At 43.4% G+C, this 25,261-nt stretch overlaps 1 protein-coding gene across 1 annotated transcript in view; it reads left to right on the forward strand.

Annotated features, from left to right (window-relative positions):
- The window catches only part of FRAS1 (Fraser extracellular matrix complex subunit 1), a 317,287-nt gene that overhangs the window by 53,356 nt on the left and 238,670 nt on the right, over window positions 1–25,261 (forward strand). The window contains exon 14 of the mRNA XM_068974976.1: window positions 21,671–21,814. Coding sequence (XP_068831077.1) covers window positions 21,671–21,814 — 144 coding nt within the window. The remainder of the gene's footprint in view (window positions 1–21,670; window positions 21,815–25,261) is intronic.

Here is a 25,261-nt window from a genome sequence, read left to right on the forward strand (position 1 = left end):
ATGTGTACATATATTCACATTATTGTTATAATCTTGTGCTTGATTAAGCTGAATAGCATAATTATAAATCACATTTTGTGTCGCCCACCAGTCAGTGCTTCAACTTGAGAGTTTAATGCTTTGACAACTTTACCTGAAGGCTCAGCACCACCCAGGCTTTATATCCATCTAAATTGGAGATAGACAATCTGGAAGTTGTCTCTGTCCCACAGTAAGAGAGGGCCAAGGAGTAATCACCCTCCTGATGCCCAGAACTCACCCTTTGGGTGTGGCACTCAGGCATCTTCCTTAACCCCTAAACTTCTTTTGGTGCCAACTAGATCTGGTCCAACATTCCTTTTTGACCCCATGGACATCAGGTCCTAGTATTGAGTTTCTACTGTGGTTCCTGCCACTTGTCCTGTTGTGACCCATTTCCAGGAATTAACAGCCCATCTCTTAGCCCTGACCACATGGTCAGGCTTGACCCATGTATGGATGTTGTTTGCCCTTACTCTATGCCACATGGCCCTGTACCCTTCCACCATGGCTGTTGGGTACCACTTGTCTTAGACTTACTGTATTCTTTCTATCAGAGTGGTAGTTTCATTACTTCTTAAAAACCTTGGTATTAAATCTAAATCTGGATCCAGACTGAGCTCGCCTGTCCTGAGAACATTCTTTCATGTCTGTCTCACCCGTCTTTTCAATCAACTTCTGTCTTACTCTGGTGGGACTATTAAACTGTGCACATAGATCATAGATATAAGAGCCCATAAGAAGTTAGAACAACTACATTAACACACACCATAGAAGATTGGTTTGAAATGAATAGCTCAAGACTGTTGACTCTGAGTAGAGAATGAGTAGAATTTAGCCCATTTTTAAAATATGTATCATAAAGGTTGGAGGATGGAGCTGTGTGCACCCCTGGCAGGTGCTGCCTTCACTCTGCAGACCCAGAGATGGGAGGGAGGGTGACACCTTGCTCAAGTGGAGACAAACCACTGGGATTCCGATCTGGGCTCTGTTACTTCAAACAGCCTGTTCTGTAACTCTGTGTTTCAACTGCTTGTGGCTAAAGCGGAAGCAGTAATGTCTACCACACAGCATTGTTGTGTGGATTAAATGAGTGAATTCACATGTATCGATTAGGATGACACCTGGCACCTGGAAACCCTCCATGTATGTTTGGAGACTTGGATTTCTGCTTCCCCTTGTCTGTCTTTCCTGTTCCTTGTCCCCAACTCCATTTATCCTCTGTTGACCACTGCTCAAGATCTAGGGAATATGAAGATAAATAAGGCTCTATGTTTGCCTATAGTGAGCTGGCAATTAGGGCAGGGTTAGCTGCTGCTTTGCAAGATGTGAAAAAATAAAAACACTAATGCAGAAACCTATGTAACTCATTCTATGTAGGATTGCTGTATGGTCTTAGATTTTGAAACTTAAAGAATCAAGCAATTGAATAGTTTTTAGATTTGTGTGAGGGGCATCATTTTGAATCTCAATGCTACTACTTTTTGCTATATGTTTGGGCAAGTCATTTAACCACCTTGAGCCTCAGTTTTCTCAGCTATAAAGTGGGGTTAATATTATTTACTTTAAGCCACTAATATGAAGGTTAGAAAAGATGATTGAAAATGTAAATATATTATGACTGACACATGGTATGTGGCCAGTGCATGCTTGCTAAGTCACTTCAGTCGTGTCCAACTCTTTGCAACCCTATGGATTGTAGCGTGCCAGGCTCCTGTATGCATGGGATACTCCAGTCAAGAATACTGGAGTGTGTTGCTATGCCCTCCTCCAGGGGTCTTCCCCACCCAGGATTGAAACCCACATCTCTTATCTCTCCTGCATTGGCAGGCAGGTTCCTTACCACTAGCGCCACCTGAGAAACCCCACTTGAACAATAAAAGACAGCTATTGTCCTTATCTGGAGAAGGCAATGGCAACCCACTCCAGTACTCTTGCCTGGAAAATCCCATGGATGGAGGAGCCTGGTAGGCTGCAGTCCATGGGGTCACAAAGAGTTGGACATGACTGAGCGACTTCACTTTGACTTTCCACTTTCATGCATTGGAGAAGGAAATGGCAGCCCACTCCAGTGTTCTTGCTTGGAGAATCCCAGGGATGGGGGAGCCTGGAGGGCTGCCGTCTCTGGGATCGCACAGCGTCAGACACGACTGGAATTACTTACCAGCATTGTCCTTATCAAATATATTCCTTTGTTTTTCAATTTATGCAGATGCAAATCAAATAGCTTGCATTAGGAAACAAAGGATTTTGTGCCCTTTGTGTCTGATTCTAAATAACTTTTGTATATTATGGAGAAATAAATATAATACGGGGAACAGTTTATTGTATTCATCACAACAAATTAAAATCATTTTCTTTAAATGCTTCAATCAAATGATGAGAGTCTAGAATGACTTGTTTCTTCACCAATATTATACTACATTCAGAGGGAAAGCTTATGAAAAGAAAACCTGTAAAATTTACGTATAGGATGCTGACTTAGCTGAGATTTAGAAGTTGTAGTTTGAATGGAAGAATGTCTAAAGTTAATTATTTGTTGGAATTTGTGGACACATAGCACTGACCCCAGAGAAGGCAATGCATCCCACTCCAGTACTCTTGCCTGGAAAATCCCATTGACGGAGGAGGCTGGAAGGCTGCAGTCCATGGGGTCACTGAGGATGGGACAAGACTGAACAACTTCACTTTCACTTTTCACTTTCATGTATTGGAGAAGGAAATGGGAACCCACTCCATGTTCTTGCCTGGAGAATCCCAGGGATGGGGGAGCCTGGTGGGCTGCTGTCTATGGGGTCGCACAGAGTCGGACACGACTGAAGCGACTTAGCAGCAGCGGCATCACTGACCCCAGAGAACCAGGTGCAAAGCAGTACTTGCTGGGTCTTGGCATAATATTCTGTATGTGGCTGAGCCCAACCTGCCATGCCCAGGACGAATCTCTTGTCAAAGGCATTTATGAAACTGCTGTCCTGAAATCCTCTAGAACGCGGGATCCTTCCTGTTCTGTTGGTGTGGCCATTGTGAAGCTGATATCCTCCATGGTCCCTCCACACCTTCCAGAGCTGGAGAGTCAGTCCCCATTTTTCACTCCTAGATCACTCATTCAGTCTGGGGCTCAGCATATCCTGCCACTGTGTCTTTACTCACTTTGTTCTGCTTTTTACATCATGCATACTAAGTCGCTTCAGTCGTGTCTGAGTCTTTGTGACCCTATGGACAGTAGCTCACCAGGCTCCTTTGTCCGTGGAATTCTCCAGGCAAGAATACTGGAGTGGGTTGCCATGCCCTCCTCCAGGGGATCTTCCCAACCCAGGGATCAAACCTGTGTTTCTTACTTTTCCTGCATTGGCAGGTGGGTCCTTTACCTCTAGCACCATCTGGGAATATCATATGCATGTTCAAACATCTGGTATTCTATAACAATTATGATTTCTCACTTAGCTGCTGAATATCTTGTAAAGATATATATACTGCTTCAAGTGATAGTCCCATCTCCTCTACTCTGTTTATGCAACAAGTATTTGCTGAGGCTCGTCCATGTCCCAGGCACTAGGAGACTGCAGTTAAGTGACAAAAAACCACCCTGTGATTCAGGATTAGGTTCTCAACTGGAGAAGAGTGTCATTAAATAAGTAAATACATTGCTTCAAATAGTTACCACAATATGAATTCATTACTTTCAGTGCTATACAGACAGTTTAAAAGTCTATTGTAGAAAGTGAGTGATTATTAAGGCAAGGGCAGATCTTATCTTTCTGAATTCCCCACAATGCTAGGTACATATAAGACACTTTGCAACAATTTTTGATTGAAAAAACAGTTTTTAAACCACTGCACAGAGGAGAAAGTAGAAGAGTGTATAGGCATGCCTAGACTCTGGCTTCCTGGTAACCTGACTTCCATTTATCTTCTATTATTTACTCCCTGTCAGCAGTTCCTAACTAGGCACAGACTCAGGAAAAATTACAGAATCTTATTTTTTCCCCACCCCTCTTTTTCTTGTCTTCATTTGCCTCTTCTCTAAGATAATTGGGTGCCTTGTGAGTGCTGAAATGGTGATTCTTTTTTTTAAATTAATTAATTTATTTTAATTGGAGGCTAATTACTTTACAATATTGTGGTGGTTTTTGCCATACATCGACATGAATCAGCCATGGGTGTACATGTGTCCCACTATCCTGAACCCCCCTCTTACCTCCCTCCCCATCCCATCCCTCTGGGTTGTCCTAGAGCACCAGCTTTGAGTTCCCTGCTTCATTCATTGAACTGGCACTGGTCATCTATTTTACATATGGTTTCTTTTTTTTTCCAATGCCTCATGATATTTCTTTTTTTTTAATTAATTTATTTTGATTGGAGGCTAATTACTTTACAATACTGTGGTGGTTTTTGCCATACATTGACATGAATCAGCCATGGGTGTACATGTGTCCCCCTGTCCTGAACCCCCCTCCCACATGCCTCCCCATCCCATCCCTCTGGGTTGTCCCAGTGCACCAGGTTTGAGTGCCTTGTTTCATGCTTGACTGGTCATCTATTTTACATATTGGTAATATACATGTTTCAATGCTGTTCTCTCAAATCATCCCACCCTTGCCTTCTCCCACAGAGTGCAAAAGTCTACTCTTTATATCTGTGTCTCTTTTGCTGCCTTGCATATAGGGTTGTCATTACCATCTTTATAAATTCCATATATATGCATTAATATACTGTATTGGTATTTCTTTTTCTGGCTTACTTCGCTCTGTATAATAGGCTCCAGTTTCATCTACCTCACTAGAACTGACTCAAATGTGTTCTATTTTTGAGCTGAGTAACATTTTATTGTATATATGTACCATAATTTCCTTATCCATGTGTCTGCCAATGGACATCTAGGTTGCTTCTACGTCCTAGCTGTTGTAAACAGTGCTGCAATTAACATTGGGGTACATGTGTCTCTTTCAATTTGGTTTCCTCGGTGTGTATGCCCAGCAGTGGGATTGCTGGGTCGTATGGCAGCTCTCTTTTCAGTTTTCTAAGGAAAGGGTGTGTAAGAGGGTTCCCTTTACTCCACACCCTCTCCAGCATTTATTGTTTGTAGACTTTTTGGTGGCAGCCATTCTGACTGGCATGAGATGGTACCTCATTGTGGTTTTGATTTGCATTTCTCTGATAATGAGTGATGTTGAGCATCTTTTCATGTGTTTGTTAGCCATCTGTATGTCTTCTTTGGAGAAATGTCTGTTTGGTTCTTTGGCTCATTTTTTAATTGGGTCATTTATTTTTCTGGTATTGAGCTGCATGAACTGCTTGTATATTTTGGAGATTAATTCTTTGTCAGTTGCTTTGTTTGCTGTTATTTTCTCCCATTCTGAAGGCTGCCTTTTCACCTTGCTTAATGTTTCCTTCGTTGTGCAAAAGCTTTTAAATTCAACTAGGTCCTATTTGTTTATTTTTGTTTTTATTTCATTTCCATTACTGTGGGAAGTGGGTCATAGAGGATCTTGCTGTGATTTATATTAGAGAGTGTTCTGCCTATGTTTTCCTCTAAGAGTTTTATAGCTTCTGGTCTTACATTTGGTTCTTTAATCCATGTTGAGTTTATTTTTGTGTATGGTGTTAGAAAGTGGTCTAGTTTCATACTTTTACAGGTGGTTGACAGTTTTCCCAGCACCACTTGTTAAAGACATTGTCTTTTCTCCATTGTATATTTTTGCCTCCTTTGGTAAAGATAAGGTGTCCATAGGTGCATGGATTTATCTCTGGGCTTTCTGTTTTGTTCCATTGACCTGTATTTCTGTCTTTGTGCCAGTACCATACTGTCCTGATGACTGTAGCTTTGTAGTATAGTCTGAAGTCAGGCAGATAGATTTCTCCAGTTCCATTCTTCTTTCTCAAGATTGCTTTTGCTATTCGAGGTTTTCTGTGTTTCTGTACAAATTATGAAGTTATTTGCTCTAATTCTGTGAATAATACCATTGGTAGCTTGATAGGGATTGCGTTTAATCTCTAGATTGCTTTGGGTAGTATACTCATTTTCACTATATTGATTCTTCCAGTCCAAGAATATGGTATATTTCTCCATCTATTTGTGTCATCTTTGATTTCTTTCTTCAGTGTTGTATAGTTTTCTACATATAAGTCTTGTTTCTTTAGGTAAATTTATTCCTCAGTATTTTATTCTTTTCATTGCAACGGTGAATGGGATAATTTCCTTAATTTCTCTTTCTGTTTTCTCATTGTTAGTGTATAGGAATGCAAGGGATTTGTGTGTATTAATTTTGTATCCTGCAACTTTACTGTATGCATTGATTAGCTCTAGTAATTTCCTGGTGGTGCCTTTAGAGTTTTCTGTGTAGAGGATCATGTCACTTGCAAACAGTGAGAGTTTTACTTCTTCTTTTCCAATCTGTATTCCTTTTATTTCTTTTTCCTCTCTGATTGCTGTGGCTAGGACCTCCAAAAGTATGTTGAATAGTAGTGGTGAGAGTGGGCACCCTTGTCTTGTTCCTGATTTTGGAAGAAATGCTTTCAGTATTTTAACCATTGAGGATAATGTTTGCTATAGGTTGGTTGTATATGGCTTTTATTATGTTGAGGTATGTTCCTTCTGTGCCTGCTTTCTGGAGATTTTTTTTTATCATAAACGAGTGTTGAATTTTGTCAAAGGCTTTCTCTGCGTCTACTGAGATAATCAAATGGTTTTTATCTTTTAATTTGTTAATACGGTGAATCACATTGATTGCTTTGTGAACATTGAAGAATCCTTGCATCCCTGGGATAAATCCCACTTGGTCATGATGTATGATCTTTTTAATATGTTGCTGGATTCTGTTTGCTAGAATTTTATTGAGGATTTTTGCATCTATGTTCATCAGTGTTACTGACCTCAGGTTGAAACAGTAATTCTTAAAAAAACAAACAAACAAAATTTGTCCCTGGAACTTGGTTGGTATCCATGGGGTATTTTAAGCCACTCAGAAGGGAAGGCAATAGGATTGTCCTTCTAGAATGTTCTTTTCCTGAGTAAGCTAGCTGGGCGCCACTTGCTGGGGTCCAGCCCCAGTGGATCCAGGGAATTCGAAGGTGGGGACGGCGTCGGCGTCCTTGGAAATAACTTATTTAATTACAGATAGAGAGGGATTAAAAAATTAGCAGAGAAAAAGTGGTTGAATAACTTGGTTCACATGGAATACCAATCACCACCTACGTAGGCCGCAGGTGTCTTCCCATTCTCCCGAAGGAGAGGAGGCACTGAGGCCCCCTGGTCCGATCTTAGAAGCCCAGGCAAAATTAATAGGCTTGGTGGGTACCTATGCACCAGATGGGAATTTGGCCAGAAAATAGGAGAGAAAAAGGGACTGAATAACTTGGTTTACTGGGATACCAATAAAATTCCAAGACAAAGAATTTGCACCATCTACATTGGGCCACTGGTGCCACTTGAATATTGGAAGGTGCCCCTCCTTGGGCTCCTTCTCGTGTGGGCTTGAAAACCAGGGCAAGTAAGTAGATGTGGCAAGCACCCACGCTCCAGATGGGAATTCAGCCAGAAAAACGGGGAGCAAAAAAGAACGACATGAGAAAAATCGGTCTTTCCAGAAAATGATCCAATTTCTTTATTTTGGCGTTTGCTTATATATCTTTTGTTACACATAAGGATGAATACAGAGTCATGCGGGGGTCAGCAGTCCTGACCTTTATCAAAATCAGGTGCTTCATATAAAAAGGTCTTAGGGATTTTACATCATCTTCTGGCCATGAGACCTGCTGACATTTTATGATCCTTTCTTTCTGATAACCAAAAAACTTATTTTTTCCAAGGGTGTTTTTTCTTAAACCAGGCACCACCCTCCAAATAAAGTTATATTCCTATAAGATGAGGGTGTAGTGAGTTAGAATCAAAAAAGGAATTTATGTAACCCAAGGTTAACATGATTAATCGTAAAGGTTAATACTTATTTCTCCTATATGCTTAAAGGTTAATACTTATTTCTCCTATATGTTAGTTATATTCATTATAAGGGCAGGGAATGGAAATTTAGCAGCAAACATCAGCCCAACAAATGAAAATCCTTTCACCAATGCTCCCCGTAAGATCTATTTAGTCTTAAGATAGTGATAAAGTTACATTTTTACATAGCAAGGACACAGTGACTTATAACAAAATACATTTATCTATTACAAAAGAGAAAATTCATTAACTCAAAAAGTCTAGTATTGCTAACCTTAAAAACTACTATATTTCCTTTTCTCTATTCCAAATACATTAATTAATATATTCCCAGGTGCCTAAGGATATGGAGGCCTGGCGGCAGTCATTGACTCAACAATGAAAAAAGCCCTATGCTAATTAAGACTTTCAAAATACTCCAAAACTCTCTGTGCTGTTTATGGTTGAGAGGTAGTAAACAATCATGTGCGTAGTGGCTGGAGTATGGATAATCCTGTCACGCAAGCTAGTCTGTCAGCAGAGAGGTTTGATCTAAGACACCCTTGTCACACCCAGGGCAGGGAATTAGCAGCAATTATTGGCACAACAAATGAAAAACCCTTCCCCAATATAATTCCTAACCAACCCACTATACTAATAATTTCCAACTCCCCAAAAGAATTTGCCTTTAGTAAGTCTAAAACATCTCGTGCCTCTCAGATTGGGAGGCTGTAAACAATCACATGTGGCCGGACGAACCTATACAGGCGGGCTAGATAACCTTCAGAGGAGTCCGTAAACTGAAACACTCTTGTCACGCCCAGGAATTTTTATTGACTTGGAGCTGCGCGTTTACTCCTTCTCTGAGAAAGACGGTTATGGCGGAGAGCATAAAACAGACTCTGGTTTTGGGGTAGATGCTCGGGAACAGGGGGTCTCCTGAGGCTTGATCATGCCTTTGCGTATGCCAAGCCTCCTTCCTCATGACCTTTGCCATGGGCGGAGTTCCTCATGCTGGCTCCCGGCAGATTGTCCTTCTAGAATGTTCTTTTCCTGAGTAAGCTAGCTGGGTCTAGTGAAGCAGGTGACAGTGGTATTCCAAATCCCCTCCCTCTCTGTACATTCTTGTAAATGATAAATGGAGACAGGAAGGAAAAAGCAGCTGGTGGTACTTTGCCTGGGACCTTTGCTCTATCAGGTTCCAACAGACTGTGTTTGTCTGTGCTGCTTATAGGACTTTGCTGTGCGGCCAAAGACAGATGATGGAACAGACGTATCACATACCAGCAGAGAAAGCCTGCCACAAGTACAAGGGAGTTTATCTTCCAGACAGATCCCATTCTTCCTGACACATCTGAACCCTCAAATATTTCAGCTATGGATTACAAAGTAGTGACAAGTCTTCTGGCTTTCTGCCCGGTTCCTAGGGTTCTCAGTTATTTCAGCTAGACTGTATGGCATACATTTGTGCATTCCATCTCTCTCTTCCCCATCCCCCACCACCAGCACCCTCCATGTTCCACCCTCCCCTCCCTTTTTATGCCACCCACAGGTAACCCAGTGCCTCCACACTAATCGCCACCCAGTTCTGAGCAGGCTGTGCACGTGTGGCCAGGAAGTCTGGGCACCATTGAAAGAAAGCTTGATACGGGCTGGTGGGTCCCTCCTTTGGCTCTTTAGTTTCTATAGACAAGTAGACTCAAGGTATTGCTAGAAAAATCGATATCCATTTAGTTTACACAGGCTGAAGAAAACCCCAGGGAGTTGAGGGTTGCCAGCAGTCACCGTGGATCAGTGCCATCTGAGAATTCCCTTTGGCTGTCAAGTTCAGCGTAGGTGGTCACTGCATTTGAAAATCTTCAGGGTGTGCTGGGTTGCAGATTTAGGAGGACAGGTAGAGGGGCAGCAGACAGAAAAGATAACCTGAGGAGTGTTACTGGTGAAAGGATGTCTGCCTTCATCCTCTGACTTACCTGCCTTTGAAGAGCCAGCCTGCTTGTAAATCTCTCTCCATGTGGATTTGCTGAAGCCTCCTTCACCTGGAAAGTTGCTTCTTCCATTCAAGCTCTCTGTCTATGGAAGACCCTGCTAAAAATATAAATACGTTACCCAAGATGGGTGAATCATTCAGCTGTATCATGAATGTGGTTAATAGATTAACTACCTATTTACCCAGCTTGTGCCTTAGAGGAAATGACTGCAGGCTTTTTTTTCTCCTTTAGTAATTTTTTTCCCGTAAGCACCAAATGAATTCACCTAATAAAGTCAGTAAAATTCAAGGTGCATAAAATCTGTGAAAATCCCTGACTCAAGCTCTCCCAATGGCTGTTAGTATTTTGGTGAATGTCTTCCTAATTTATGTAGTTTGTGTGTGTTGTGCACACACACACACACACATACACAGATAAATTTATTTTTCAAAAGTAAAGTTACACTATCTATATGGTTTTATTGCCTGCTTTCCCCATGTTATTTATCATCCTTCTATAGTGTCTTTTGAAACCTGTTGTATAACTTTCGATCTGTGGCTCTGCAAGAATTCATTGAACTAATCCTCTGTTGTTTGACATTTCTTCCTAATTTTTCTATTATCATAAATAACCACAATGTAAATATTTTTAATAGAATTGTGGTTAAAGAATCTGCAGTGCGGAGCAGCTGGGTTCAGTCCCTTGATTAGGAAGATCCCCTGGAGGAGGGCATGGCAACCCACTCCAGTATTCTTGCCTGGAGAATCCTATGGACAGAGGAGCCTGGAGGGCTGCATTCCATGGAGTCGCAAAGAGTTGGACATGTCTGAGTGACTAAGCACAGACTCAAATATATTTGATTAAAGTAAATTATTAGACAGTGGGTCCAAGTATAGATATGCACATATTTAATCTTGTGACACATGTTAACACATTATTCTCTTTTAAAGAAGTTTTCATTTGCACTTCTACTAGAAAGGCATTTTCCTACTGTTCATGGGGTTCTCAAGGCAAGAATACTGAAGTGGCTTGCCATTCCCTTCTCCAGTGGACCGCATTCTGTCAGGCCTCTCCACCATGACCCACCCGTCTTGGGTTGCCCCGCAGGCATGGCTTGGTTTCATTGAGTTAGACAAGGCTGTGGTCCTAGTGTGATTAGACTGACTAGTTTTCTGTGAGTATGGTTTCAGTGTCTCTGCCCTCTGATGCCCTCTTGCAACACTTACCATCTTACTTGGGTTTCTCTTACCTTGGCGTGGGGTATCTCTTCAGGGCTGCTCCAGCAAAGCACAGCCGCTGTTCCTTACCGTGGACGAGGGGTATCTCCTTACCACCTCCATTCCTGACCTTCAACGTGGGATAGCTCCTCTAGGACCTCCTGTGCCTGCGCAGCCACCACTCCTCGGGTTGCTCATCCCGGCTGCCGGCCCTGGCCTCAGGCTCGGGGTGGCTTCTCCTGGCTGCCCCTGACCTCGGACACGGGGTGTCTCCTCCCGGCCGCCACTGGCCTCAGACACAGAGTGTCTCCTCCTGGCTGCCCCTGGCCTCAGACACGGGGTGTCTCCTCCCGGCCACCGCCCCTGACCTCGGATGCAGGGTAGCTCCTCCCGGCTGCCACTGACCTCGGACGCGGGGTATCTCCTCTCGGCTGCCAACCCTGACCTCGGAAGCAGGGTAGCTCCTCTCGGACGCGCTTAGGGAGCCGGCTTGCAGCCGCCTGCACTTATTCCAAGTTTGAGCACCAATCTGATTAATTCTCAACCAACAAAATCCAGTCTAGAGGTAAGGCAGGGTACACACACACAGCATACTCTGGACACACACACACACACACACACACACACACACACACAGGGCCCTCACCCTGGCCTGGTACATTTTCTTGATTGATTCCATGAATCAAGGCAAATTGGAAGTGGTCAAACAAGAGATGGCAAGGGTGAACGTCGACATTCTAGGAATCAGTGAACTAAAATGGACTGGAATGGGTGAATTTAACTCAGATGACCATTATATCTACTACTGCGGGCAGGAATCCCTCAGAATAAATGGAGTAGCCATCATGGTCAACAAAAGAGTCTGAAATGCAGTACTTGGATGCAATCTCAAAAACGACAGAAGTATCTCTGTTCGTTTCCAAGGCAAACCATTCAATATCACAGTTATCCAAGTCTATGCCCAAACCAGTAACGCAGAACAAACTGAAGTTGAACGGTTTTATGAAGACCTACCAGACCTTTTAGAACTAATACACAAAAAAGATGTCCTTTTCATTATAGGGGACTGGAATGCAAAAGTAGGAAGTCAAGAAACACCTGGAGTAACAGGCAAATTTGGCCTTGGAATATGGAATGAAGCAGGGCAAAGGCTAATAGAATTTTGCCAAGAAAATGCACTGGTCATAGCAAACACCCTCTTCCAACAACACAAGAGAAGACTCTACACATGGACATCACCAGATGGTCAACACTGAAATCAGATTGATTATATTCTTTGCAGCCAAAGATGGAGATGCTCTATACAGTCAACAAAAACAAGACCAGGAGCTGACTGTGGCTCAGATCATGAACTCCTTATTACCAAATTCAGACTCAAATTGAAGAAAGTAGGGAAAACTGCTAGACCATTCAGGTATGACCTAAATCAAATCCCTTATGAGTATACAGTGGAAGTGCGAAATAGATTTAAGGGCCTAGATCTGATAGATAGAGTGCCTGATGAACTATGGAATGAGGTTCGTGACATTGTACAGGAGACAGGGATCAAGACCATCCCCATGGAAAAGAAATGCAAAAAAGCAAAATGGCTGTCTGGGGAGGCCTTACAAATAGCTGTGAAAAGAAGAGAGGCGAAAAGCCAAGGAGAAAAGGAAAGATATAAGCATCTGAATGCAGAGTTCCAAAGAATAGCAAGAAGAGATTAGAAAGCCTTCTTCAGCGATCAATGCAAAGAAATAGAGGAAAAGAACAGAATGGGAAAAACTAGAGATCTCTTCAAGAAAGTTAGAGATACCAAGGGAACATTTCATGCAAAGATGGGCTCAATAAAGGACAGAAATGGTCTGGGCCTAACAGAAGCAGAAGATATTAAGAAAAGAATACATGGAAGAACTGTGCAAAAAAGATCTTCATGACCCAGATAATCATGATGATGTGATCACTAATCTAGAACCAGACATCTTGGAATGTGAAGTCAAGTGGGCCTTAGAAAGCATCACTACGAACAAAGCTAGTGGAGGTGATAGAATTCCGGTTGAGCTATTTCAAATCCTGAAAGATGATGCTGTGAAAGTGCTGCACTCAATATGCCAGCAAGTTTGGAAAACTCAGCAGTGGCCACAGGACTGGAAAAGGTCCGTTTTCATTCCAGTCACAAAGAAAGACAATGCCAAAGAATGCTCAAACTACCGCACAATTGCACTCATGTCACATGCTAGTAAAGTAATGCTCAAAATTCTCCAAGCCAGGCTTCAGCAATACATGAACCGTGAACTCCCTGATGTTCAAGTTGGTTTTAGAAAAGGCAGAGGAACCAGAGATCAAATTGCCAACATCCGCTGGATCATGGAAAAAGCAAGAGAGTTCCAGAAAAACATCTATTTCTGCTTTATTGACTATGCCAAAGCCTTTGACTGTGTGGATCACAATAAACTATGGAAAATTCTGAAAGAGATGGGAATAACAGACCACCTAACCTGCCTCTTGAGAAATCTGTATGCAGGTCAGGAAGCAACAGTTAGAACTGGACATGGAACAACAGACTGGTTCCAAATAGGAAAAGGAGTCCGTCAGGGCTGTATATTGTCACCCTGCTTATTTAACTTCTATGCAGAGTTCATCATGAGAAATGCTGGACTGGAAGAAACACAGCTGGAATCAAGATTGCCAGGAGAAATATCAATAACCTCAGATATGCAAATGACACCACCCTTATGGCAGAAAGTGAAGAGGAGCTAAAAAGCCTCTTGATGAAAGTGAAAGAGAAGATTGAAAAAGTTGGCTTAAAGCTCAACATTCAGAAAACGAAGATCATGGCATCTGGTCCCATCACTTCATGGGAAATAGATGGGGAAACAGTAGAAACAGTGTCAGACTTTATTTTTTGGGGCTCCAAAATCACTGCAGATGGTGACTGCAGCCATGAAATGAAAAGACGCTTACTCCTTGGAAGAAAAGTTATGACCATCCTAGATAGTATATTCAAGAGCAGAGACATTAGTTTGCTGACTAAGGTCCATCTAGTCAAAGCTATGGTTTTTCCCGTGATCATGTATGGATGTGAGACTTGGACTGTGCAGAAGGCTGAGCACCGAAGAGTTGATGCTTTTGAACTGTGGTGTTGGAGAAGACTCTTGAGAGTCCCTTGGACTGCAAGGACATCCAACCAGTCCATTCTGAAGGAGATCAGCCCTGGGATTTCTTTGGAAGGAATGATGCTAAAGCTGAAGCTCCAGTACTTTGGCCACCTCATGCGAAGAGTTGACTCATTGGAAAAGACTCTGATGCTGGGAGAGATTGGGGGCAGGAGGAGAAGGGGACGACAGAGGATGAGATGGCTGGATGGCATCACGGACTCGATGGACATGAGTCTGAGTGAACTCTGGGAGATGGTGATGGACAGGGAGGCCTGGTGTGCTGGATTCATGGGGTTGCAGAGTCGGACACGACTGAGCGACTGACCTGAACTAGAAAGGCATGAAAGTGCTTGTCTTCCACTACCTCTGTTAACACTAGGCATTATAATTCTAATTACATTTGTCAGTTTGATTTATCAAAATGTAATCTTGGGACTTCCCTGGCAGTCCAGTGGGTAAGACTCCGAGCTTCCAATGCAAGGTTCACAGATTTGATTCCTGGTCAGGGAACTAAGATCCTACATGCCCTAAGGTATGGCCAAATTTTTTTTTTTTTAATGTAATCTTGTTTATGAACTTATTTATCCTTATTTTGGAGATTTATATGAAGGAAGTTGAATTAGTCATTCTTATCCACTCATGGCGCCTTTTCATCATTAGCCTGTGCCAGGCTATTCTCCTCCTTATCTATATTCCTGTTTATTCCTCTTCTTCCCATTACCTGTTCCCAATTCCCTTCCCCACTTAACTATTCTAATGCGATTTAATGTGGATTTGTTGTATGCATGTGCTTTTACTGTTATTTATGCACATATTTTAAATATTCATACATATTGTTGTTCTTGTTGTTCAGTTGCTAAGTCCTGTCTGACTCTTAGTGACCCATGGACTACAGCACACTAGTCTTCCCTGTCCTTGACTATCTCCCGGAATTCACTATAACTCATGTCCATTGAGTCTGTGATGCCATCCAACCATCTCATCCTCTGTTGCCCCCTTCCCCTCCTGCCCTCAATCTTTCCCAGCATCAGGGTCTTTTCCAGTGAGTTGACTATTCACATCAGGTGGCCAAAGGATTGGAGTTTCAGCTTCAGCATCAGTCCCTCCAGTGAATATTCAGGACTGATTTCCTTTAGGATGGACTGGTTGGATCTCCTTGCATTCCAAGGAACTCTCAAGAGTCTTCTCTAACACCACAGTTCAAAAGCATCAGTTATTCAGCACTCAGCTTTCTTTATAGTCCAACTCTCACATCCATACATGACTACTGGAAAAACCATAGCTTTGACTAGCCGGTCCGTTTTCGGCAAAGTAATGCCTCAGCTTTTTAATACACTGTCTAGGCTTGTCATACATATTAACAGATGAATATTTCGTTCTTTTCCTTTTTTCTTCAATTTTAAAGACTAGAAATTCTTAGAGCCATTTGATGTTCACCGCACAATTAAAAGGAAAGGAAAGAGAGTTCCCACACACTCCCATTCCCAGCATAACCTCAACCTCCTCAATTATCACCATTCTTCCCCAGAGTGGTATAGGCTTCCCCTTGGCTCAGTGGTAGAGAATCCTCCTGCCAGTGCAGGAGATACAGGTTTGACCCCTGGGTCAGGAAGATCCCCTAAATGAGGAAATGGCAACCCACTCAAGTATTCTTGCTTGGAGAATCCCATGGACAGAGGAGCCTGGCGGGCTATAGTCCATAGGGTCACAACGAGTCAGAGGCAACTGAGCACACACCCTAGACTGGCACCTTTGTTACCATGGATGACTTTGTTTCCCTCACTGAAAACTGTTTCTAAGATGCATACATGTTGCTGTGTGTACATCCAATCCTTTGCATCTAGTTGCTGCTCTCCTGGTCATTTTCACATCTCTGCCTATTTGAGAGAGTGAAGATGTTTTCATTTGTTTTTATTTTTCTATTATGAACTCCCTCAAGTACATATAGGTTTTCAGAACACATGGAGACCAGGCATTGTAACATCAGGTGTTAAAGCTTCTGGTGGCAAAGGGAGGAAGGTCGAGGGCAGAGACCAGCTTAGTAGGGGCCAGAAGCAGGTGGAAGTAAAAGGATCACAAATGGTAGTGACTCAGAGGACACCCTCCTTTTAGATTTGTCTGGAGTCCATTGTCCATCCTTCTTAGACTAGTAGCCTTGGCCTCAGGTGCGGCTGTGTTGGAGGAAGAGAGCACAGTTTGCCCAGCATCTGGGCTTCACTGTGAGCTTCACAGAGCTGTTCTCAATCAGTTTCCAAAGGGTTTTTGTTAATATTTTGTAGCAATTATAAGGAGAGAGCTCTACAGTAGGCAGCCTCTGGGCAAGACTGGAGCTCCTTTATGTAACTGCTGGAGGAATCCCTGTGGGCTCTGTTATTTCTTTTCCCTCCCTTTCTAAGTGAACCTTCCTTTCCCATAGTCTTTTTCATCCTTATCCTTTCTGCCTTGTGTTACATTTTAATTTGCTCCCTTTATAATTACTTTGCTTTGGGCACCAGATGAAACAAGATTTGTTGAATCCCATAGGGTGTGCCACTCATAGGATCATGTTCAGTGTCCTCTGCTTTCTCATATACATCATCTTGCCATATCCTCTTGAGTTAAGTACAACAAATATTATTATTCTCACTTTACAGATTAGGAGAGCAAGGGGCCAGTGAAGTTGAGTTTAAGATGGGAAAATTTTTTTCATCCAACAAGAGTGTCTTACTAGAAATTTACTCATTGCCTCCTGATAAACTTTAAAACTTGGCAAGTCCTTTCTAGTCATGTGTGAGTTGTGAAGGATAGTTAGCAGTGGCCACAATGTGGATAAGGACCAGAATGAAGGAATTTACCTTGTGTATGGTGTCTTGCTTATGCCTGGAGTTTGGGCTGCTTCATGTAGTTGAGAGTGAAAACTTCTTGGCAATTTGGAAATCCAAACTGCAGCCTCACTGATGCCTTTAAAAGGGCCACTAACCAAGTGTACTTGTTTTCTGGTAATGGACGGGAGACATTCCAGAAGTCCATGGAATGGTGAGAATCCAAGATTCCTTCTTTTCCCTGGGGTGGGCAGCTTACCCTTGAAGGCTGAGGGAACAGGGATCTGTGTCCACTACCTGGGGTCTTTCAGTCTTCCTGGAAAACAAGAAATGGTCCCTAGAAAGTATTTTAACATTTCCCTGGGAAAGGGCTGCATTTTATTCTTTGAGTAGCACAGGTTGAATTTTTTTTTACAATCTTCTATTTCACAATTATCAAATATGAAAAGAAGTTTGTTATTTTTAGAGTAGGGTTTCAATAGAGAGTTGCCAAAAAGAAGAGTATTTCATTCTCTTTCATTTTGAAAGGAATTGCTCAGCAAGCTAACACATGTCTTGTTATTCTCTGAAAGAGTCAGGGGCTTTCCAAAATAAATTATCTTCTGCACATGAGATAAGATGATGGCTTTCTCTTATTCGTCCTCTGTTTTAATTTATCATCACAATATACACTTCAAACGATGGGTGAGCTGACCATGTATCACTAAGAGAAATTATGGTGAAAAGTCAGGGACTGACCTTTTATTTTTCATAATAACCCAAATGAAATAAAAGCTCCATGTAAAATAAGCCTGCAAGGAGAGATTATCTGCAGTAGCATATGTTCAGTGTTAGAAATTAGAAATCAATTGCAAAACACAGTGGGAGTATGTCATTATGAGAAATGACAACTCAAAAAAAAAAAGGAACAAAAATGACAGCTCAGCATAGTCCTGTGTTAAAATGAAAATCCCTTCTGCTGTCCTGCCTGGCTGTGGAACATGCCTTTTTCTTCTTCTTTTTTTTTGTTTTTGAGATGGGAATAAAGAGAAGGTCCAGCATCACATTTGGCTCTCAGTGTAGATAGATCCCTCATGGGCTTCCCAGGTAATGCTACGGTAAAGAACCTGCCTGCCAATGCAGGGGATGTCAGAGAGGCGGGTTCAATCCCTGCGTCGAGAAGATTGCCCTGGAGGAGGGCGTGGCTGCACACTCCAGTGTTCCTGCCTGTAGAATTCCGTGGACAGAGGAGCCTGATGGGCTATAGTCCATAGGTTGCTAAGAGTCAGACTGAAGCGACTTAGCATGCACGCACAGTCGGTAAGTAGCAGGAGAGGCTCGTCCAAAGGGCCGCAGGAACCCAGAGGAAGGAGTAACTGGCTTTGTCTGGACAAGTTCAGCAAAGCGTGATAGACATAGTGACTCATTGGGACACCTCTCAGATGTATGCAAGATCATATTCAGGGACCACAGACGGAGCCAGAGGCATTGCTGACTGGGTCAGTCCTGTGTGGTGTGGGGTATCCAGACCCTTGGTCATCACATGGTCTGCTTAGGGTCTCTGCTCCATAGAGCTGGTATGGTGGAGGGAGGTAACAGCAGGCAGGGTGAAAGGTTAGGTAGGTCTCAGTATGTGACAGGGCTGAGTGCCATCCCTAAGTCCAGGGCCTCCATCCTGCTCATCTTTTGACCCCTGTCCTCACTGGTAGCATTGAGGGTAATATTAAAAATATTCAACAAGCGGTATGGTAAAGATCAGACTGGTCAGAAGGACCAGAGACCCGAGACCCTTTCCTGTGCCAGACCTTTCATCGTTGGATATGGTGTCTGTAGCGTCCCCAGGGCTGCAGACAGAGTATCAGGGAGGGTATCATTTACCAAACAGGTTGGATGTATTTGTACTGTACCAACTGTACAAATACATATATGCAGCTGATATAATGCACTGCCATCAGACAGTCCCTGAAGCAACTGGGAATTGCCCTTTCATTTCTTATCTCCTCCTCTCCCCCAGGACAAGGATGATTTCATTCCTTAAAGATGTCTTGAGTTAATCTCCCTCTCCTCTCCCCACTGCAAAGTTAATACTCTAAGAAGCAAAACTGATCAATTCCTCTGCCCTGATTAAAACTTTTAGGGGGATGACGTCCAAGGTCCTTTACCTCTGCCTGCCTGACACTCATGATCTGGCCCCTATTCTCTTTTTCACCCCACTCCCCATCATCCCATGGGGACTTACTCCCTAGGGCGCTGGCCTACCTGTGGCAGCTGGGAAGGCCCTCCAGACTAGTCCTTCACCTTGCATGTGGTAGGTGCTTCTGTTGAACATTGATAGATTAGTGTGGCATGCCTTCTTAGAAAAGCAGTTGGATTTTTGTTTGTTTGTTTGGGTAACAGCTTTGAATCAACTCCATTTCCTCAGTAAGGCAGAAGCCCTTAACATTGATAGACACTTCAGATAGTGACTGCAATCAGCTGTTGAGAGTAGTTGAATAAATGGATGAAAATTTTCATGTGCATTCAGGGTAGAATTTGCTACTGGGATCTTTGCATCCACGTATTTAGTTTTAAGTACTTTCATGCACCACTTGTAAATAAGGTGGCAGGTATAAGAGGAGTTTGTAGAGTACCAAGCAGTGTGCTCAGCCAAGTTGACAAAAGAGTATGGACTCTGCCCCTATGGACCTTATGGTGAGGGAGCTCCCTAGTGAGGAAGCCAGACGACAAGTAAGTAAACTTCGTCCTGCTTTGCTTTCCATCTGCCACTCTCATCTCTTACCTGGACCAGAATAGTCAGCTTCATGCTCGTCTCCCTGCAGCATACAAGTCCTTAAGCCCTCTCTTCGTGACATCCAAAGAGAACTTTTAAACATCTCATGCAGGGCTTATGTCTATCATATTTAAGTCCATTCTTGACTCATATCACAGTTAGGCTAAAAATCCTAATTTCTTTCCATGGTCTCTAAGATCAAGTTTGATAGGGCTTCTGCCTACCCCTCCGGCCGTGAATCAGGTCAGCGTGCCTTCTATTCCCCACTGTACCCTGAGATGTCCACCAGGTGCAGTCACAAGAGGAGCCTCCAGTTCCTTGAACCCCCAAGCTCCTTCCCTTTTCCTTTGTTGCTGCTGCTCTCTGGCTCTCTCCATGGCTGGCTACGTCTCATTCTTCAGATCTTCCTTATGTCAGTCCTTTGCACTCCCACTACTGTTATTCTTTTTTTTTTTTTAACTTTTAATTTTATATTAGAGTATAGTTGATCAACAATGTATTAGTTTTAGGTGTACAGCAAAGGGATTCAGTTACACATTTACCTGTATCTATACTTTTTCGAGGAGAAGGCAATGACAACCCACTCTAGTACTCTAGCCTGGAGAATCCCACAGATGGAGGAGCCTGGTAGGCCTTAGTCCATGGGGTTGCAAAGAGTCGGATGAAACTAAGAAACACACAGCCCATACACTACAGAAGGATGGATGTTGTTAGCCCTACAGACAGTGTACCAAATCTGAATATATTCAATCATTCAGAATAGACCTCTCTTTATAGACCTAAGATGAAGAGCAAGAATGAATAGTAATAAAACAATCAAATGCTGGAAAAGGAGGAGATGGTCAAACCTTAAAGGAATAACTCTGGTCTAGAAACAACATATAGTTAAAAATCTAAGGTATAAAGGAAAGGTAGGCTTCGTGAGTCCTCAAGATACAAGTTTAGAGCAGATGCTATAGGGAAACCAGAGGCTGAGCGGTAAGAGTTGGGAGGGAAAATGAGGGTGGGACAGCTAGGGTGGGGGAGAGCTGGAAAGGGAGGGAAGGAGCAACAGAAGTCAAACAGTACTGGATCTTTCAAAGTCTATTCAAGAATAAGAGTGCATCAGAATCAGTTCAGTCGCTCAGTCATGTCTGAATCTTTGCGACCCCATGAACTGCAGCACGCCAGGTCTCCCTGTCCATCACCAATTCCCGGAGTTTACCCAAACTCATGTCCATCAAGTCAGTGATACCATCCAACCATCTCATCCTCTGTTGTCCCTTCTTCTCCCACCCTCAATCTTTCTCAGCATCAGAGTCTTTTCAAATGAGTCAGCTCTTTGCATCAGGTGGTCAAAGTATTGGAGTTTCAGCCTCAACATCAGTCCTTCCAGTGAACACCCAGGACTGGTGTTCCTTTAGGATGGACTGGTTGGATCTTCTTGCTGTCCAAGGGACTCTCAAGACTGCATGGCATCCCTCATAAGCAGATGCTCGACATGTTGGAGGTTGAATGCAGTTATCTACTTTGACACTTTGTTGTGTGGTTTTGAAGGCAAGGTGATGGAGGGCCTTCTAATTTCACTAGACAGACTGCGTTTGTCTAGAAAATTATGATTCCATTCCCTGTGATTCCCATTATTCAAAAGCCTCTGGTTTCCTGTTCAGTTCTCTTAGCAGTAATTTACGGAAGCTATGCCTCTGGCCAACAGGAAATGTTTTTCTTTTATTTTTTGGTGGGGGGGTGGTTTTTTCTCCTGTGGTGCACATATGTGCCTAGTGGTTTAGGACTGAAGGTTCCAACATCCTCCTTATAAATTCTAAAGCCTTTGAAAGAAAAATTGCAGTCAGTCTTTTCTACTCTGGGTTCTTCCTGCAGCCTGCCACGAGTCCTGTGCTGCCTGCTGGGGTCCCACAGAGAAGCACTGCCTGGCCTGCAGAGAGCCCCTCCATGTGCTGAGAGAGGGTGGCTGTGAGAGCAGCTGTGGCAATGGGTTTTACAACAAGCAGGGGACCTGCAGTGGTAAGTGCCCCGCTTTGCAGGCCAAAGCGGTTTTTGCTCTTCCCGCATCCCTTGTTTCATTCAAATCATAGCACCAAAAACCATCGCTTCTACTCAACAAATATGCAAACGATGCAAGTTTGCTTTCCCAATGGGGCTTCCCAGGTGGCTCGGTGGTAAAGAATCTGCCTGCCGATGCAGGAGATGCAGGTTCAGTCCCTTTGTTGGGAAGATCCCCTGGAGAAAGAAATGTCAACCCACTCCAGTATTCTTGCCTGGGAAATCCCATGGACTGAGGAGCTTGGTGGGCTACAGACCACGAAGTCGCAAAGAGTCAGACGTGATTGAGCACACACGTAGCACACTAGAATTGGCAGTGTTTTAGTAGTTTGTGGAACATGTTTTTTCCCAATGACAGAATCCCTTTGAATACCTTTGTTCCCCAACTGCTTGTTAGGTTGGGTGCTCTCTGTAACCTTGTCCTGCATGCATGTGAAGACCATGAGGCTCAGGCCGCTTGCTTCAGACCCATAGCTTGGGGGAGAGGAACCCAGCTTCCATATGTGCATGGGGACCAAGGCACTCTTTGGGACTCCCAGGCCAGCCAACGGCCACCCTGCTTTTGATGTTGGTGCCCTTGAATTGAAACTGAGGCAGTTATTGTCTATTCAACCTTCCAGACAACTGCAGACAATAAGAGTTAACCCAACTTCGTGCTCCTGGTGCAGAGCACGTTCCCATGTGCTAAACATTAACCCACTGAGAGGCAGGAACATGTTGGGAGAAAAAGCATGACTTGGGGCAGGTTACTTAATCTCTTCCTGTGTCAATTTCCCATTTGTTAAATGCTGACAATAGTTCTGCCTGTGGGAGACAGAATGACTCCTCAAAGATGCAATCAGTAGCATGTGTGAATATTCTGCCTCAGGTGGCAAAAGAGACTTTGTAGATATGATTAAGGAGAAGGCAATGGCAACCCACTCCAGTACTCTTGCCTAGAAAATCCCATGGATGGAGGAGCCTGGTAGGCTGCAGTCCATGTGGTCGCTAAGAGTCGGACACGACTGAGCGACTTCACTTTCACTTTTCACTTTCATGCATTGGAGAAGGAGAGGGCAACCCACTCCAGTGTTCTTGCCTGGAGAATCCCAGGGACGGGACCCTGGTGGGCTGCCGTCTATGGGGTCGCACAGAGTCGGACACAGACTGTAGCAACTTTGCAGCAGCAGCAGGTATGATTAAGGTAAGGATCTTGAGGTAAGGGTGGTTACCATGGATTATCTGAATGAACCAGTGTAATCACAAGGGTCCTAATAGGGAGGCAGGAGGATCAGAATCAGAAAAGGAGAACAGAAACAGAAGCAGACTGTGGGAGCGATGCTGGGAAGGGACCAAGAGCATGCAGGCAGCCTATGGAACCTGGAAAGAGACAAGGAATAAACAACCAAATGGATTCTCCCACCCAGAGCTTCCCAGAGTAATGCAGTCCTGCTAATGCTTAGATTTTAGGACTTCTGATCTCTTAAGCTGTATGATAATAAATGTGTGTTGCTTTAAGCCACGTCTGTGGTCATTTGTTACAGCAGCACACACCTAACTCAGAAGGCCATGCCAAGACTGAATTAATGTAGGTGAGACATTTAACACAGTGCCTGGTACAAAATAAGTGCTTTATGTTTAGTGTTTAATCCTCACAACAATTTTCTGAGGTAGTTATCATCATCCTCTGTTCTCAGATGAGGAAGCTTGCCTAAGGTCACAGAGCTAATGAGGGGCAGAGTTGGGATTCATGCTGGGTCTTCTGGGTTTAGACCTTGACTGCCTCATAATTGCTCTGGTGCCGCTAGAACATGATCCCTCTTTATGCACCTGTGCCCATTTCCGGTCCCCTCTCCTCCTTTCCCTTGACCCTCTCCTCCTCCTCCTTCCTTATCTTCCTGTGCCTGTGTACGTGCATACTCAGTCATATCTGCCTCTTTGTGACCCCATGGACTAGAGCCCACTGGGCTTCTCTGTCCATGGGGATTCTCCAGGCAAAAATACTGGAGTGGGTTGCCATTCCTTCCTTCAGGGGATCTTCCCGACCCAGGGATCAAATCTGCGCCTCTTGCATCTCTGTCAGTCTTTAGATCAGCCAGCTATCCCTGTGGCGGGTCCACAGCGTGAGCACCTGAATGAAAGGTTTGAATCAAGTTTCTTGTGATGGTCAATATTGAAAAGTCAGATGACATTAAAAAAAATTTTTTTTAATTTTAATTGGAGGCTAATTACTTTGCAATATTGTAGTGGTTTTTGCCATACGTTGACATGAATCAGCCATGGGTATACATGTGTTCCCCATCCTGAATCCCCCTTCCAACCCCATCCCATCACTCAGGGTCATCCCAGTGCATCGGCCCTAAGCACCCTGTCTCATGCATTTTTTTTTTTTATAACTAAGTCCACTAAATTAAAAAAATGTGCAGCCCATAAAACATTCTCAAGTTATTATGCTCATTTTGTTTACTGAGCAACAGCACACATGAGATGATCTCTGAGACTTGACAGATTGTCTCAGAGAATAGAGAGCTCTTGGCAGCTGCTTGCTTAAAGCTGTGCAGGGATCCATCAGTATCTCTGGTGTGAGAAACCTCACTCGATTTGGACAAGTCACAGGTGGCTTTTGTGTGGATTCAGGAGAGAATGAGGAAAGAACCAGGCTGCCATTACCCTGAGCGTTTTAATCTTTTTCTGCCAGCATCGCTTCCCTGCTCAATTAAGCCAGATGTATTCCCCGAAGGTTGGCAGATGTCAAATTTGCACTAATTCAAAGGCCTGGAGGCATCTACCCTTTTAATTCCCCGAGGAAACTGGCTACTGTCACTGTCGGGATCGGTGACACAGACCTGCTACCGAGATGATGTTATCTGGATTGAGAAAGCAACTTTTGCTAGGGATGCGTGTATGTAAAAGGAGTGATACCCAGTTAGTGTGAGCCTGAGGCAGTGAGGGGTGGGAGTCTACTTGGGCTAAGAGGTTGAGTGAAGAAAACCAGACCTCCTTACAGACTGGAAGAATTTAAAAGACGACTGCTGAACAGGTGGCTTTGGGAGAAAGTATACATCTGAAATGCTATCTGTATACATTTTGAAACAAAGCAGAAGGAGAACTTTCAAACACAAGGATGGACCAGTGCTGACATTAGTCAGCCAACCAGTCAACTGACCATTGGTTAATTAGTGAATGCCTGCTATGTGCTTAGCAGATACTAGACTTTGTGATGCCATTGGCATTGACCAATGGCCCTTTTGATGGACAAAGCTGGAGTTTATGCTCTTCATAAAATTGTTCGAGTTCTGTTAGTCTGTGTCAAATGCCTTCAGAAAGGTTTGTATAAATATGTTCTAAAGCAACGGTGAACGGAGTGACTGATTGCTATCGGAATGTTAATTTAGACATCTGATGGTGATAAGCTGGCTTACTTTCAAT

This window comes from Capricornis sumatraensis, chromosome 7, assembly GCF_032405125.1.
Source record: "Capricornis sumatraensis isolate serow.1 chromosome 7, serow.2, whole genome shotgun sequence".
Classification (NCBI taxonomy): domain Eukaryota; kingdom Metazoa; phylum Chordata; class Mammalia; order Artiodactyla; family Bovidae; genus Capricornis; species Capricornis sumatraensis.